Source organism: Protopterus annectens, chromosome 7.part0, assembly GCF_019279795.1.
Source record: "Protopterus annectens isolate FY-2018-M chromosome 7.part0, PAN1.0, whole genome shotgun sequence".
Taxonomy (NCBI): domain Eukaryota; kingdom Metazoa; phylum Chordata; order Ceratodontiformes; family Protopteridae; genus Protopterus; species Protopterus annectens.
Genome location: NC_056739.1, coordinates 72,610,859 through 72,628,527, shown reverse-complemented (window position 1 = coordinate 72,628,527; position 17,669 = coordinate 72,610,859). Strand labels below are relative to the sequence as shown.

At 39.3% G+C, this 17,669-nt stretch overlaps 1 protein-coding gene across 1 annotated transcript in view; it reads left to right on the top strand.

Moving 5' to 3' along the window:
- Positions 1-2,470: 2,470 nt before the first annotated feature.
- The window catches only part of ITPR3 (inositol 1,4,5-trisphosphate receptor type 3), a 2,403,054-nt gene continuing 2,387,855 nt past the window's right edge, over positions 2,471-17,669 (top strand). The window contains exon 1 of the mRNA XM_044076491.1: positions 2,471-2,806. Coding sequence (XP_043932426.1) covers positions 2,718-2,806 — 89 coding nt within the window. The 5' untranslated portion in view covers positions 2,471-2,717. The remainder of the gene's footprint in view (positions 2,807-17,669) is intronic.

Below are 17,669 nucleotides of genomic sequence, written 5' to 3'. Positions count from 1 at the left end.
AAACCTGTAGCTGTCTCATTTCCATGATGTAATAATGTAAGAAGGCAGGTAACTAAGGCTGGGGTCTCATGCGTACATTATCTCTACTTGGGTACATTCTATTTGTTGTGTGCTATGTAAGTTAAACTGTATAAACACACTGTGTTCAGCTTTTAGGGCACATAGGGTCAAACACCTGTAAGAAACCTGTACCTGTCTCATTTCCATGATGTAATAATGTAAGAAGGCAGGTAACTAAGGCTGGGGTCTCATGCGACATTATCTCTACTTGGGTACATTCTATTTGTTGTGTGCTATGTAAGTTAAACTGTATAAACACACTGTGTTCAGCTTTTAGGGCACATAGGGTCAAACACCTGTAAGAAACCTGTACCTGTCTCATTTCCATGATGTAATAATGTAAGAAGGCAGGTAACTAAGGCTGGGGTCTCATGCGTACATTATCTCTACTTGGGTACATTCTATTTGTTGTGTGCTATGTAAGTTAAACTGTATAAACTGGATAAGGAGAATAGCAGTAATGAGCATGTGGTACGCAAGGGTTATCTTTTGCTGTCTATAAGTGGTGGTTTCATTTTTAGGTGACCAGCTACATAAAGGACTTTTTTGTCTTTGGTGATGCCGCTATGGTACTGTTAGAGCACACCTGTCTTTGCTATAATAGAGAATCGCTGATAACTAATATTTAGGTTTGCAGCATAGATTATTCTGTTAGAAGTTGAAAGTATTAAGGAAATGATATTGCTGCTACAAATCTAAAATGTAAACATCAAAAGATTTATTGGCACTCAAAGAAATCCATCATTCATTTCATGCTGCCTCTCACATGCTGTGTTTGTGGCTTGTATTTTTATTTTGAAATTGCTCATGATAGTATGTGTACTATATATACATGCATGTACCTTTTTTGGAGATTTTGATGGCTGATTATGCTACCTAAGTGCTTAAGTGCTTTCTTGGTGTGTGAACTGGTTTGTTATGCTGCATATAGTTCTTGTACTTTCTACTGTTAATCTTTTTCCTTCATATCTGATTGGCCACCACTGTTTCTGTTAGCAGATGGCATTTCTTTTGCCTGTCGTTTGCATGTGTACTGCCTGTGAACTTACATTTCTGCTTTCAATCTTCCCACCTGGGAAAGATGTTCTGTTGTTACAGCACTATGTACATAATTAGAGACGAAGAATCGGTGGGCGGAATGAGGTAGAAAAAGTGTGGCTGTATGGGTAAACATCGGGATATTTCTTGTAAACCCTCATTTTAAGAGACTTGAACTAGGGCCCTCTGTAACAGAGAAGGACATACCTTCCAATGGGGCTATGTTAAGATGGCTAGACATGGATTTCTGAAGAGCAAGAGATGGTTATCCTTAATGTAGTTCTCTCACTGCTCTTTTTTCTGTCTGTCTGTATACAGCATTTGGGGCATGTCAGGACAAATGCCTGCATGAAACTTGTACGTGAACAATCCTTTATTATGCCACATTGTTAGCACACACAATTATTCCTTTCCTATCCCATATGATGAAATATTGTTAGAAGGTACAATAATGTAGAGTGGTACAGTTCTTAAGGACTGATTTGTACTGATTCTTTGCTGCAAGATCTCAGTGGTAGTACCAGAACTGCAACATCTCTGAGATAAGTAGGCTTTACTTATCTGACTGTGACTTCATATAACAGTAGGTCACAGGTTCTAACTCAGCTGCTACCAGATAACCACAGTCTGACCCTATCGGCAGCTTACTGTGGAAATGCATAGTATAGCAGTAAACAGAGAAAGCTGGGTCTTATTGAAAATGAAGTACACCCATTTTGTGACACATCCTTAGTAAGACTTTATGAAACCTGAGAGGTAGGTTGTACACTTGCAGGGAAAAGTACTTAAAACTGTTTTACAAACGTTTAAGAAGCATACTATTTTTTTGTCAAAATGCCTCCATCCCACTTCCAGTGTCTTGTATTTTCACAGGGCATTGATCATCTCAGCAAGTGTCCTTAAAAATTGTTCTTTATTTTACGACATTCAACGTATATTTATTGCTAAATATTATAGAAAAAACTTAGTTGGCATACCATTACATTCTAACAAAGTAGAAGCATCTGAAAACTGTTTTTTCTTGTTGTTTAAGACAGGCAGGTTGATAACATTGTAATTAAACACTGACCTAGAAAAGCCGCATTTCATATATAAAGTTAGGTCCAGTTTTGACTTTCAGAAAACCTGGCCCTACCAACTTTCCACCCATGTGAACACAGTTGAGAAAAAGAAATATTTGTTAGCCTTTTCTCAACAAGGAGTGTAAAGTAGGCAGGGATTTCTTGTTGCCTGAGCTTAGTTAATTTGCATGTAGTTTGTAATTTCCTGGTAGGGCTGAATCAGGTGCCGGCCAACCTAGGCTGTGAGTAAAGAGAAAGCGAGAGCTAGAGGCAAACACAGATACAAATCTCGGTTTCTGTGCTCCTGTCAGTACACAGCCTTACATAAGTCACAACAGCACCAGAATCAGGCCCAGGGGAAGGGCAGACCCCCTAAGTCTGGGGAGAACTTTCACCCTCCCTCCTGTTTGAAACTTTAATTTCAGCTTTGTGGAGAATTGCTTTTCATTGTTTCCATTTACAGTTTCCTCCACTTATGAAAAAAGTTGTCTTTTGTCAGCTGGCCTGAAGAAAGTTGGAGAGTAACCAGCGTGTGGGACTGCCAGCCAGGATTGCATTATGTCGGAGATGTCAAGTTTCCTGCATAATGGAGACATAGTCTCCCTGTATGCTGAAGGCACTGTGAATGGCTTTATCAGCACACTGGGGTAAGTATCACATGCTGCTTAATTAAAGTCAGGAAGTAGGCTTTTCTTATTAAATGAGTTTCCACAGTGCATAAGAATATATATATATATATATATATATATATATATATATATATATATATATATACAGTTCTTCAAGTAACTATAATGTGCTAGGGATGAAGCAACTCTGGAGCCTGCCTTTGTTATAGACCTCCCGCTCCATAAAAGTGGAGGAGGCATGTTTAGACAGTTCAGTGAATGAGTAGTAACTAGTGACGTTTAATCTGTGTACACATTAGCAAAGAGTATTAATAGTTGCCAGTAGTTGCAGCTTGTATGCTTGGAACTAGGATGATAATTACTAAAACAACCATTCTGATAGGGTTTTCTTATATATGTGTAAGACAGTGCAGCCTTTGGCTTTGTGTTCTTCTGCTGAAATAACACTCCATGTGATGATGCTGAAATATGTTTTCATAATGTTTTGCTGACATGCTGTGAACTTCCTAATTAGTTTCTGATTTAGTACCAGTCTCAGGTGGGTTACCTTAACAGCCATGTCATATTCGCTCAAACTTTCATGCTACATGATTGCCTGGGAGTATTTTTTGTCCTACCTCCCTCCTTATTGACTGGGCTCAGTTTCTGCAGAAGTTATGGTTCTTGTTCATCAGCAGTACAAAGCTAGCATAATGCAGATCTGTTGGTTACCTGGTCTCCTGAATGTAATTGTGTGTGTATGTCTAAATTTGAGATGTGCTCACAGAATGTGGTGGTACTGCAGTGCTAAGGTTAGATACACGATGATCTGGTCATTTGTATTTGTTAAGCTATTGTGATTGTCGCATGAGGTGCAGCAAACCCAGCTCTGTGAAGCAGCAATTTATTTAGATAAGGGGGCAAGCATTATGGAGTCCCAGAACATCAGGTAAAACTAGCAGGGACTGACTGAGTAAAGAATTTACGGACAGACTGGCTGTGATGAGCAGTTTAGTTTTTATTCTGAAGCCTACTGGTACCACGTGCCTGACGGTAGTGTGTAAGTTTGTTCTGATACAGTTGAGTGGGTGAGAGTTCACAGGCTGTTTTGTCATTTGTAGAAGACCAGTACAGTTATGCAACAAATGTAAGAATATCTGGACTTCTTTTGTCATTGCCCCAGATTGAGTGGGGAAAAGGGAGGAGCTCTGGATACAGGTGTATCTGCTACTGTTGCACTTTCATGTTTTGCTGTCTGCAGTGAGAGAGAGAATGAGTGAGTGCATTATGTATGCATATAAAGGCACATACACATGTATGTACTCATTCACGTGTGTGACACATATAAAATGTAAATATATATGTATATATATATATATATATAAATGTGTACAGACACACATGCCCACCTCTGTATGTGTGAGTGCGCGCTTAGAACTCTTGAATTTGAGCATGTCATGCCATTTGCTCAGTTATATTCAGGTGGGAGAAGGAGATTGTGTAGGCAAAGTATATTACTGTTATCTGGTTGTACTGTGTGTGTGTGTGTGTGTGTGTGTGTGTGTGTGTGCTTGCAGAGGGGAATATTTGAGCCTACCTAGGCTAGCTTAGATACCACAGTATCAGAAAGGAGGTTTTGTTCTTGTCATTCTATTTTCCTGGATGCACTGGGGATGAGATACAGCACACAAAAGAAGCGTATTCAGTCATGGAATGAAACATGGCGTTTGTGAATGAAGCTAAATGTCATATGTCCTGCATAAATGTAGACTGAAAGAGAGAGAGACTGTACAACTTACTGGTGGTGTTATGTCACATGTCTGACTGCAGTGAGGAAAGTAGTGAGTTTGAGAATATCTGTGTTACTTTTGGTTTCTATACAGCTCTCACTGTATTCTGTATAGTAAATTCTGTGGTAAAATGTCTAGGTTTGTCTTATGAATAGTTGGATGGCAATTTTGTGTAGATATCTATGTATATGTGATTTTGTCACCAGGGGTTACTGCAGCTTGCGGATGTACCCAACTCTGTAATCCTTCTATGTTACTGGACATTGGAAAGAAGCAATACCAGGCTGCTAGGCCATCTGAGGAGTCGGACATGAGCATGAGTGTCTGTGGAAAAACACTGGAAAATTACCTTGCTGTATGCTACTGGTTAACTTTGATGCCAGGGATAAATTTTGTAGGAAAATATTTTGGAATGTATCCCTTTCTCAGTGTGTTTGTTTGTTTTACCTTTTACTTGACAGTATAACTTTCAACCTTGTAGCATAAGAAATTTGGATAAAGTTTAAAATAATGGGAAAACAAAGGCCCAAAAATAAGGACAGATTTTAAACATTGCCCTTATAAACGTAGAAAGTTACTAAAGTAACAGGATTAGTGTTAGCAAGCCTTTTCTGAAGGATATGAAGTCTGAAACTCAATTGTGTTTCATTATTTAGTGACTTCAGTCCTCAGAGACTTGGAAGAAAATGACAAATTTTATGACGACCAGATCAAAAATTTGAGGCAAAAATGGGCATTCTGTGAAAATCTGGTCAATTGAAAGATATGTTTGACAGACTGTACGGGGTATTCCAGAGGGCAGCATCTAAAAGTGTTACAGCATATACATGACTACCAGTGGTAGAAGAGCCTTTGTTTCATCAGTATTTGTATCACTAACCACAGCAAGATGTGAAGACCTTTTGGGGTATTCAAAGGTTGGTAAGAGTCCTAGAACATCTTACTCTGTGGAGGGTCACTTTAGCATTAATTTGTTACATTTGGATTTTACGCAGCAGTGAAGCTGCATTGATCTAGACCCTTTACAGCTATTATCCATGTAGTTGGTACATTTAATGATGTATTCGTTTTATCATCAGAAGTAAAAGGGCACTAGTACAAATATCTGTAATACAAATACTTAACATTCTATTTGACATACACCTCTAAATTATCAGTAAAATATTTAGCATAGTTTTAAAAAATTAAGGCATAAAACCATACTTTCGAAATATAAATTCACTATCCAAACTCAGTTCAAGCAGTTAGAACTAGAATTTAGCAACATTAAAATCAGGTCTACTTCAGAAGACTGACAAACCAAAAAACTGAATTCCAAAAGGCTGAAAATTCAAAATACTGAACACATTTTTAATGCACTGGGCAAGCCCCCCTACACCCCTCATTTGGGGGGCTGACCCCCAAAATACACACACTCCCTGCTAACTATATATACCAACTCCAAGATCGCACAGCTGTGGAGAAGGGGCAAATTTCATCATTCAGTATTTTGAATTTTCAGTCTTTTGGGATTCAGTATTTTGTTTTTTCAGTTTTCTATAAATTCACTATCCAAACTCAGTCCAAGCGGTTATGATTAGAATTCAGTAGCATTTAAATCGCATATTATCCCTATAGGTGGAGCATCTTCCTAGGTCTCTAATTTGCAGGCTGTAAACCTTGGCATGCAAATTGAAAAGGACTGCACACTGCAGTGACTTCAGTTTTAATAAACTGATATGTGTTACATGTTAGCAAAGCTTGAAGAATTTTTAGTTTAAGGACCAGCAGGCTGACTTAGCTGCACCAACTTTATTTTGAATAGGATTTAGAATATTACAGATGTGCTGGTGGAAGGTTTATCTAAACCTAACCGTGTGCCTGTTTAGAAACAAATATTTGTACTAGACATGGATGACAAGAAATTTCTCTCAAGACCAACACTTGAGAGGTGAACCGTGGCATTCATGTGGAGAACATATAATATTCAGTTACGATTGCAGATCCAATCATAATTCTTTGTAGTGCATGGAAATTTACTTGCTCCAGGTACTAGTAGTTACTGAAAAAAAAAGTGAGGTGTTGTGCTGGCTTGGAAAGCTGGTAAAGTAGTTGGGAAGTGATGTCAAACAGACAGCAGGAGGCATCCTTACATATTTCCTGTGTAAGGTAAGCAGCTTAATCTGATGTTCTCTTCATTCTTTCCTCAGCTATTGAGTTTTGGATGCAACCTCGGATACCACTCAGCCACATTTGCTAGACTGTCGGATCCAACTCTTGAGCTCCTCCCTCTACCCAAAATACCCTGGTCAAACTGCAATACCCCATCTCATTTGCAGCCTTATCACTACAGAAGCAGATCCTTCTCACAGAGCTTTGGGATGCATCTCTTTTTCAGTGAGTGCAGTTTCCTTGCCTATTATTTCTTGTAGCATTAGTTTTTCTCATCACCTCTTCCTCCCTTACCCAGTTTTTCACAAGTTTCTTTCACATCAGGGTTAAGTCCTTTCCCTTCTAAATCTTTTTGTTTCTTCTACCTAAGGTAATTCTCAGTACCATATTTGGTACTTTTTCTGTTATTCCCTCCTCTTTCTTTCTGCCCTTTAGAGGGTAACCCTTTTACCCCACCATTGTTCATAGTATACAAAAAAAAGTTGCTTTTCTTTAAAATTCCCTTTTTCTTATATTATGACTGATAAACCATCCAGTTTTAAAAAATTAATTTACTGTCGGCATAAGATCCCTAACTCTGCTGCCCACAAGGAGTGTGTTTATTGTCTGGATGCTTCACACTTGAATATAGAATGCTGCATTTGTGCAGGTTTTAATTCCTTAGTAATGGTTGTAACAAGCTGGTCCTAAAGAGCTTGCTGCCACCTTCTTCTTCATCTTCTACTTCAGGGGCTCAAACCCCTGAAAAAACATCTAAAGCCTCTTTGCGGTGAAGCAATCAATAAAGCGGTCTCCAACCTGCTCTCTGAAGTCAACTCCTTCTTCGGAGCCTCCTGCTAAATTTCAAAAGAAATCAGATCCGACACCCTCTGATCCAAATTGAAAACAGTTGGATCCAACATCCTTGTTCCCAATTCCTTCACATTCTAGGTCTCCAAGGACCAGGTCCACAGGGCTCTCACTGGAGCCTGTCTCCCCTTGATGCCATTCTCCTTTCCTTCAGGAGACCGAGAGCCCCAATCTAACACTTCCTCCATCAGGTCCACCAGGAACCTTTCTGAAGCCGAAGTGGATAAAATGATGAGAAAGTTCCTCAGAGCTCAGATTCAAATGGGAGTTGTCCCTGCTCCATTTCCCATTGGATCTGTGAGACTCTCTTCTCTTTCCTACACCATAATTTGTCCTTTTCCAATCCAACTGGTGATTTTGTAGCCTTCGGATATGAGAAACCCAAGAGTGTTGGCATCAGATCCGAAGACATCTAGGTATTTGACTCCAGCTGCTTCCCTGACTTGTTCAGCACCAATTCAAGTCTCAGAGACAAAGCATTGACACCGGGTTTGGGGGGGGGGGGATAGGTTACACTCTGAGGTTGATGTAGCTGTCACTGCCCTTAGGGCTTCGGCGTTAGACAGCTCAAGTCTGACTCCCCATTCAAGGTACGGGTACAGGCAGGATCGAGGCATGGTTGCATCTGGAACTTTGGCTCTGGTGTAGCCAGCAATGGCTTATCCTGGTCCTTCTGCTTCTGAGGTGATAGAGATGGTCTTTTCTCATCCAAGAGTCTCAACTACTCTTTCTTCTTCGGCTCCTGCAGCCCTGCCACCATCGGTTCCAAGCATTGATCTGTCAGACGTATCACACAGGGACAGCTGGCTCCATCAAGTATCCAGACAGCCCCCCTTGAGGACTTTCCCCTCTCTTCAGACACCTCTGCAAACCATCCCACTGAGGAGGCTCCCTATAAGAGAAGGTACAAAAGGAGACACACAGACTCCCCTCAGCAGTCTCTCACCGAGGACACTGACTTAGATGAAAAGATTACTTATGTTGGTGGATTCAGTTGGATGAAGTTTTCAAAGGCCGCCATCTTGTTGTTCTGCCCCCAATGGCCACAGTAACCACAGATGGCTCCCAACTGGGGTGGGAGGGGCATTTCTTGGGATGGATGGTCCAAGACACTTGGTCCCCAGAAGAGACCAATTCCCACATCAGTGTCCTAGAGATAACAGCAGTCCTCCTAGCATTGCAGGCCTTCTAGGATACCATTCCTCTTGGGATGATTGCGATTCAAACCAACAAATTGCCAAATTCCCTGGATACTGGACCCCAGACCATGTCTATGGTTTGGTACATCAACAAACAGGGGTGGGTACCCAGCCTTATCCCCTTTGTTGAGAGACAACAAGAGTTTTCTTATGACAATGCACATATCGGGGGAATCCAACATGTTAGTGTGCAAACTCAGCAGATCCATTCTGATGCCTGACGAGTGGTCTCTGTCAGTCAGTGGCAGAGAGGATTTTCCATCCACAGGGTCAATCTTGCTGCATTCTCTTTGCATCTTCCAACAACATGTGCAGCAGGTTCTTTGCCCTAATCCCCTCCCTCCCTCCCTCTGGGGGAGTCACCAAGAGATGCTGTAGTCCACATTTGACCCTTCAGACTCCTTTTCACTTATCCCCCCTATACCTCTAATTCTCAAATTCTTACAGAGGGCACTTTGGTTGAAGAGCACTGTTATCCTCTTTGCCCCCTTTTGGCTTCATCAGTTTGGCTCCCTTTCCTTTAGTCTCATCTTCTATATCCTCCCTGGATACTGGACCCCAGTCCAGACCTTCTGTCTCATCCCATAGAGAAGGATCACCCAGACATTCAGGACCTGAAGTTGACCACATGGTTTCTCTAATTCCACTAATAGACAATCCAGGCTTTCCTCTCCAGTCCAAAAGATGTTCTGTTTGGTTGGGCTTTCCAGAGAGATTTGTACCCCTTCATGCCTACGTTTGCCATCCTAGAGCTGTTGACATCTATTTTTCAAGAAGGAGCTAATTTCTCTACTATTGGCAATTTGGCAGCAATATCTAATTGTCATTCAGGTGAAAATTCTTCATTAGTTTCTTCAAAATTGTGCAAGGCTTTTCTTAAAGGTACCTTTTTGCTTAGGCCCCCAGTGAAGGACCCCACTCCACCCTGGGATTTGAAAGTTGTGCTGCAAGGTTCAGCTTAGAGCCCCTTGATCCATCAGCTAAATTTGATTTAAAATTCTTATCCTTGAAAACTGCTTTTTTAATGGCCATTCCGTCTGCAAGACTAGTTTCCAAACTCCAGGATCTCTACCAAATCTCCATATCTCCTCTTCCACAGGTTTACTGTATGGACCAATTCCTCTTTTTTGCCTAAAGTAGCCTGTGAAATGAATATTAATCAAGCCATCAGTTTGCCTATTTTCTTTCCCAACTTTGCTAAAAGAAAGGTGAATACATGCTTCATATTTTGGATGTATACAGACAACTCCATTTTTATCTCCTTAGAACAAAATATTTTATTAAGTCAGAGCAATTGTATGTCTGTTTCTCCCCAAACAAGAAGTGTTCTCCAGTTTCTAAAATTACTTTAGCCAAATGGCTGACTGATTGCAGTTCCTTTGTTTGCAGTCATTGAGGTCTGTTCCTATCCAGGCCCCCTAAAGTACACTCCACCAGGTCCATGGCTACATCATCTGCTTTCTGGTCTAGAACCTCCTGACTACATTTGTACAGCATCTACCTGGTCTAATGCTCAGAACTTTATCGCTCACTACAAATTGGATTTGACTTCCCGAAACAGGGCTGCCTTTGGTTCTGCACTACTCCTGAGTATCTTTCTATGAGGGTCACCCAAGGATCACATAGCTGGGGGCTCTGTTCCTGTAGTTGAGGAATGAATGAAAGGACAACATCAGATATTAAAGTTATGTACTCACCATAAGTGTGCATCTGTGTTGTCCATTTTCATTCATCCTCAGTCCATCCCTCTTCCCTTTAGCTCCTGGTGTGACTGTATGGTTGTTGTGGAACCTCTGTTCCAGGTTTGAGCCCCAGTCTTCTAGTATTAGCCTTGCTTTTCTCTTAACTTAGGGTTAGTTCTATGTATGGCTTTTAAGGCAGCAAACTCGATCTGAGGTATTGCAGGTTAACCAGGCCATTATAGGTAGAGGGAGGAGCTCGAGAGTTGGATCTGAGATTCTAGTAAATGTGTCCGAGTTGGATCTGAGGTCAGATCCAAAATCCAATAGGTGAGGAAGAATGAAAATGGACAATGCAGATACATTGTTATGGGGAATACGTAACTTACAATTTTTTAAATTTTAGTGGCTGTGATTTTGGAGATAGTAGATGGAAATGGAATTGAAATGAAGCTATTCTGTTTACTAGCCGACACTGTCACTTTTTAGTGCCTAGTGCAGACATGATCTTAACAGTGCATAGACATCCTTTTAAGTATTGTTAAGCTTGAGTCTCGAACTAGAATAGAACTAAAACAGGGTGCCTTTTAACTAATACTGGAGTGTAATTACGGTGCTCCATGCACTGCAGGTATGCTAAAAGCATGTGTTCTTGTTTGTTAACATAATAGTCAGTCAGTGCACTGACTTATTAGACAACTGCTGCAGTTTGGAGGCATGCAGTGAGAGAACTTGTATGGAAAACGAACACACTGAACTGTTCCGACAAAAAGCAAAGAGCGAGGAAAATGGAAGATGCATAATATTTTAAATGGTGCCTTCTAGAGTTTGCTATCACTTGACAGAATCGCAGTTAACTGAAACTCAGATGGTTGAAACAATTTAATTGAAAAGCAATTTGAATGAAAACCGGTTTTACTGAAAACCTAGCTTACTGAAACTTTATTTCACAGAATCACAAATGACAGAAATGTGTTGAAGTGTATATAATGTATGTGATGATGTAATTTCTTATTTTTTCTTTTTTAGAGAATTTTTATTTCATTTTAAAATGAAATTAAATCAGATAAGCAAAACAATAAAGAAAATCAGTACAAAAGCTATATACAGTGTCCATAACAAAAGCTGATATTGAGTTACCACATTAATATTTCTCCAAAACATTTTTGAGTTTTTGCCAAGATCATTTCTTGTATATAACATTTATAGTTCTGTTGTGCAATGCTTGCATCTCTTTGTTACATACATATTTTGCTAGACAAGTGAATTCTGAGTAAGTGAGATAACTATCACTTTTCCAATTTAAAGTTACAACCTTTCTGGCCATAGTCAAGATGGACCATAAGACAGGCACTTGAGTTCTAGGAATAGAACATGGAATTCGAACATTAAATAGTATTAAAGAATTCGATGTATCACATTTGTTTGACCATAAGGCTTTAACAAAATTCCCAAATTCTTCCCAAAATAGAACAACCTTTTGGCACGTTAGAACCGTATGTTCCCAATCTGCTTCTAAATTACCATTGCATCTCCAGCATCTTAGGTTTTCTTTTTTATAAAAAAGTGATATTTTACTTGGCATTCAAAAACTTCTATATGCAGAAACTTCCAGGTAAAAAATTTCCAATAAATGGATTATGTGGAGTTGCTTACAGATTTTAAATAAAGCTTTTTATTAACCTCTGGAGTGATGGTGTCATTTCTGAGGATATGATTTGCTAAGGAGGTGACTCAAAAAGGTTATGTATGATTTGGCAGTGCCCCCAAAGATTATTTATGAATTGGCAGTGCCCCCAAAGATTATTTATGAATTGGCAGTGCCCCCAAAGTTGATGTACGAATTGGCAGTGCCTCAAAGGTTATGTACGAATTGGCAGCGCCCCAGAGGTTATGTATGAATTGGCAGTGCCCCCAAAGATTATGTATGAATTCACAGTGCCCCCAAAGGTTATGTATGACTTGGCAGAGCCCCCATCCTGTTGCAGTTCCCAAGTTTATATATGTTTACTTGTGTGCCAACACTGATTCACTGTGTATAGTGTTTTTTAATTTTCTCCATGGTTGTGCAGCCATGGAGTTAGTATGTATAATTAAGAGGGGGGGGGGGGGCAGCCACTTAGACAGTACAGGAGTACATTGTTTTATGCTGTATTTTGTTATCTAGGTGCTTTCTATGATTTATGATTCAGTGAAGTGAGGTTTCAGTCAAAATGCTTCAACTATTTGAGTTTCAGTCAACAGCAATTCTATCAAGTGATAATAAACTACCGCCTAGTGGGAAGAGAGTGCTCATTTGCCAAAAGAATGAGACCAGTGCCTCTTTATGCACAACCTCAAATGCTTCAAATTCGTATAAGTTAATCTCTTTTAGTATCAGTACAAGCAACTGCTATCAATAGGCATCATTACACTTATTGCTGACGTTCAGGAGGCCATAACTCTATGTGAGCTTTACAAAATAAATTTTCATAGGTTCATGTGGTCATAGATCCATGCAGTTACCTAAATATTCTAGTGGACATTAGGAACTATATCCGCTCCATTCACATTGCATTTTTTTATTTTGTACGTCTTGTGATACTAACCCGTAAACAGCCTTTTTATACTGTATTACATGAATGAATGTTGCGCAGAGAAAATTAGGTTTTACTAGTTTTTATACGAGTAATTTAAGTTGCAGCTCACAATAGTATTTTATTTAAGACAAACACTGAATGCTTTCGTCTGTGACTGAAGGTGGTGAGCAATGCCTTGTTTTTTTTTTTTTTATATAGAGGGGTTTAGAGGGGGGACTTGTTTTGCCTTTAGTCGCACATGAGAAAAAAGCATAAGTGAAGGTTTAAATATTAGCAGCAGCTGAGTACTGGATTGTTTTGACCCCCATACATCTTCTCTCTGGTTACCTTGCTAGAAGTAATGACCTGAGAGTTTTAGCTTGAGTGCTTTTTCTTTGTGCGTGATTATTAGAGCATAGTATGTTTTGCTTTATTGGAACATGTTGCAGGAGCTAGTGTCTTTGGCTGCAGAAATGAAAAAACAAATTTACCAAGGTTTACCTGTTGTTATATGCTCATAATCTTGCAGGAAGAAAGATGTTGAGGAGGAATGATACCGAGTAGATTCCGATTATCTTAACTGTAGGGTATTCATCAACCCTGCAGTTCTTAAACTCTATACTATTTGTTAATCCAATCCCAATTTTCATTTTTGCAGTTGCTTTGTTTGTACTCAGTCTTTTGCCTTAGTAGTTTTGAGATCTCGTATAATCAGTAAGTGGTCTGTTTTGGAGAAGTATATAATCTCAGTATTAATCTGGATGCACCTGAAAACTTGGTTTATTACCCATTTACTGGAAAATAACACATTAGAAAATGTTGGCTCATTGATTATTATCATAGATTCAGTGTGCTTGGCCTGGAGGTGCACAATATAATGAGAGACAACATTCAGTGCTGTATAGTGCAATATGTTGATTTTATTGATTATGAAAAAGGTGCTTGATTTTTAACATTTTGTAGCTTTTTTATCTGTCTGTCACCAAATGTATAAGTTTTATATGCCTGTCTGAAAATTTATTGATGATTATCAAGAAATATTTTTTTGAGGGTTGTTATTCCTGGTTTTTAATGACCAGTGATCTAAATAAAAAACAAAAGTAAGAACATTTAATTGTATGTTAGTTGTCACTGTTACAGGTGACCAGTATGGTTAAGCAGTTATGTTCTCACAAGATGGATAAAGAATGACAGACCTTATTTCCAGATGTTTAGTGCAAGGTGAATATTACTGGAGAAATGTAAATTCAGAAACAGAAAAGCATATTCCAGTTGTAGTAGTGAGGACATTCACCCTAAGGTTTTTTCAAACTTTAGGTTTCAGCTGGTACTTTCAGCTGCTTCATTACCCTATATACCCAGTGTGCATATTATACTAAATGCAGACAGGGGTCTAGCCAGACATCTAGATATATATAACTGGTCACTTCTGTTTTTTTGTGTGAACAATGAGTCTTTAATCTCCACTGTATTTACATGGTATTTGCATATGCTACCATTTGGTAACTGCCAGACAAAATAGTTGCGGATGTGTTCAGAGTAAGTCTGCACTTACACTTATTATTGCTAAGTCATGAACTTACTTTTTTAAAGCCCTCGACATTCCCTCCCATTCCTAACAATGTTTGTAGTTTTAGTCTGTTTTTGCAGGATAGGATCACCTGTATAAAGACTAATTTGGATGCCAGGCAAGTTTAGGAGTGATCTTGTGCAAGCATTAGGAAAACAAACAAACCAAAAAGAAAAAAAAAACAGAAAAGAGCTAACCACCTGATGGCTGCCTTAGTGACAGTCTCTCTTGGTATTAAATGGACCAGGTGACTCAGAGAGGGTCTAATAGCAGGCAGTGGTGGCATAAATAGCAAATAAACAGACAAATAGCAGCCACATCAAGTGTCTGTAATGCTTTGAACCATAGCCTAATGCACTTTTATGCCAAGTTTAGATTTAACTATATTACCAAGCATCACCAGAGGAAGGCAGAAGAAAGTTGTCTTCTCTTAAATTAAACTTTTGATGCTTTTAGCAAAAGAATATTACACAATTTCACCTTCTGTTTTGATGGCTTTTTTTCCCCAAGTAAGAAAAATGCCACTCTTCCAAGAAGACACCACCTGTGTTCAAAAAAATCAATGTTCATTTTGTATAAATCCTAATGCTTACATAAACCGTCTTGGCCCCATGGATCTCTGCAGATTCAGCTTTTGGTAACAGAGACCCCATTTTCACCAGCATAATCTTTTTTCAAAGATTGCTAATGAGCCTGCTGCTCATTTAGCAGAAACTGTGAAGTTATAGTCTTTAATGGTGGTGGAACTTTCTGTGGAGCTTCCTCAGGATTCAGTCCTCTGCCCTTTCCATGTACTTGTGGTTTCCCCTACCTCAGTTTGGCATTCTCCAGCTTTGTATACATATTGATTATGACCTTCTGGCTGTGCCTGTCTAATGCCCCACCCCCCATCAGTTTGGGGCACCACAGATCTCCAGCTATGTTCCCTGCCAGTGCTTCATTCTCACCAGTGTTGCCAATCCAAGTGCCAGTGACTGTGGTACCAGCTGCTATGCTTTGCTTTCTGGGCACCTGTCTTTTCAGTGGCTTCTTTGGCTAGATACATATTATTCAGACAGTTAGTGCTTTTTTACCCCACATCAGTGTTCCTGGCATTAATACATCCAGCATTAGCCTTGCTGGCACCAGGGCACTCACTTCCTCTCCACCATCTATCCTGACATTTGCCTTTTAGGTGTCTGGCTGTCTGGTACCTGCCTTCCAGTCATTTGTGGTTCTGACACTGGCTTGTGTAATGCTGGCAAAGTCAGTCGGCCACCTGCTGTTTTCCTTGCTGTTGAGGACTAGACTTTAGGACTACAATTGTATGTTATGGTTTTGTCTCTCACTTCCTTGCTAGAGGAGTGCTTGCAGCCTTCTGTTGCTATGCCATCCCCACTCTACTGTTCCCCTTCCTTTCCCAGTCTTCTGAAAGATGTTTGTCATACTTGAGAGGTAGATCTTCTTAATGAACCTTAAACAAAGGCAATAGCGGTAAATTATGTACCCACACACACATTGATTCAGTAATATCCATATTTATGGGGATATGATAAAATGAAGTATTTAAGAGGCCTGTCAAAGTGCTATGAGTTTGAGATCAAATGTGGGGAAACCTTAATTTTCCTCCCCTAGATCTTGTGATAGTACAATCTTAAGCAAGAAGGAGATGAATTTTGGCTTTAGGTTTAGCCTTATACATACAACTGATACTGACATGACAAGATAAATTATAGATAGGAAATGGCATATTTTAGATAGGAAATGGCATATTTTAGCCACTGTTGATCGAGTTTTAAGTGTTGTAGGGAATAAGCCCAGGTATGCTTATAAAAATAAAAGATCACTTAAACATTTGTTTTTATGCTATTCTGATAAGCAAGGGCATAGGCCAGTAATACAGAATGGAACGAATAGTTGCAATACCTGCTCTTTCTGCAGGTATATCAACAGTAATAACAGTTTTGTCCACCCTGTAACACAGAAACTGTACATGTTCCATGTGTCTGCAGATTGTAATAGTCGTAATATTATCTATTTGGCCCAGTGTATAAGCTGTCAAGCATTTTATATTGGTAAGATTAATCGACGTCTTAGAGAACGTGTACGCAATCACTGTTACTGTTATAGAAAGAAGTCTGAACATAGTGCTGTAGCTAAGCACATGATACTTCGTGGTGATAACCATTATTTTGATTTTACAGTGATTGATACCTTAGAAATGGGGGATAGGAAGGGCGACTTAGTTAATAAGACAGAACAAAGGAAGCTCAGATGGATTTTACTCTTGGCAGCTCACAGACCACCAGGTCTCAATTATTATGTTTCCATGAGACCTGTTCTTAAAAACAGGAGGCTAAGGAAGTAATGGCTGATATGTTTTAGGCTTTGTATATATTTATTTTTTGTGTGTATATATATATATATATATATATATATATATATATATATATATATATATATGCATTTTTTTTTGTGCATACATATATATGTGTGTTATATATATATTATTCAGTGTCTATTTTTTACTGTTTATTTTTTATGTATGCATTTATATTTGACATGCATCTTTGTGCTGGTTTTACAGCACTGTATCTTTAAGTTGATTAATTTTTGACTAAGACGTAATTGATTTGTTGATGTGACTGGACATTTTTTCTTTGCAGTTACATATTTTAGAAGGGTGTGGGTTTTATATCATATGGTCTGAAGAAGCAATCCTGTGAGGTTGTGAAAGTGCTTACCAGATGTTCTTCATTCCACATTGCTGCAGTCCTAACCATTGGGTAGTCCGCTGTCCAGTCGGCCCGAATACCAAAGTATATGGCTGACGTCGGTCAAGGCGCATTAGACTGATGTCAGGACGTCAGGGTACTAATGCGCATGACCGACGTCATATCCTCAGTCTTTTTTGCCGCATGGTCCGATGCAGAAGCAGTTTTGCGAGTGCAGGTTGGCGTTCTGAAATTTTCTGAAGTCGGAGTTTCAGACCGAATCAAAGTTGGCTAAGTACCCCGTTGGGGAACATTTTGGTTTTTTCTTGCCTCAGTATTTAACCGGATGTCAGAAAAAGTGAATAACTGTATTTCTTGTGGGAAACAGATACCTCATAGGGATTACCATACTT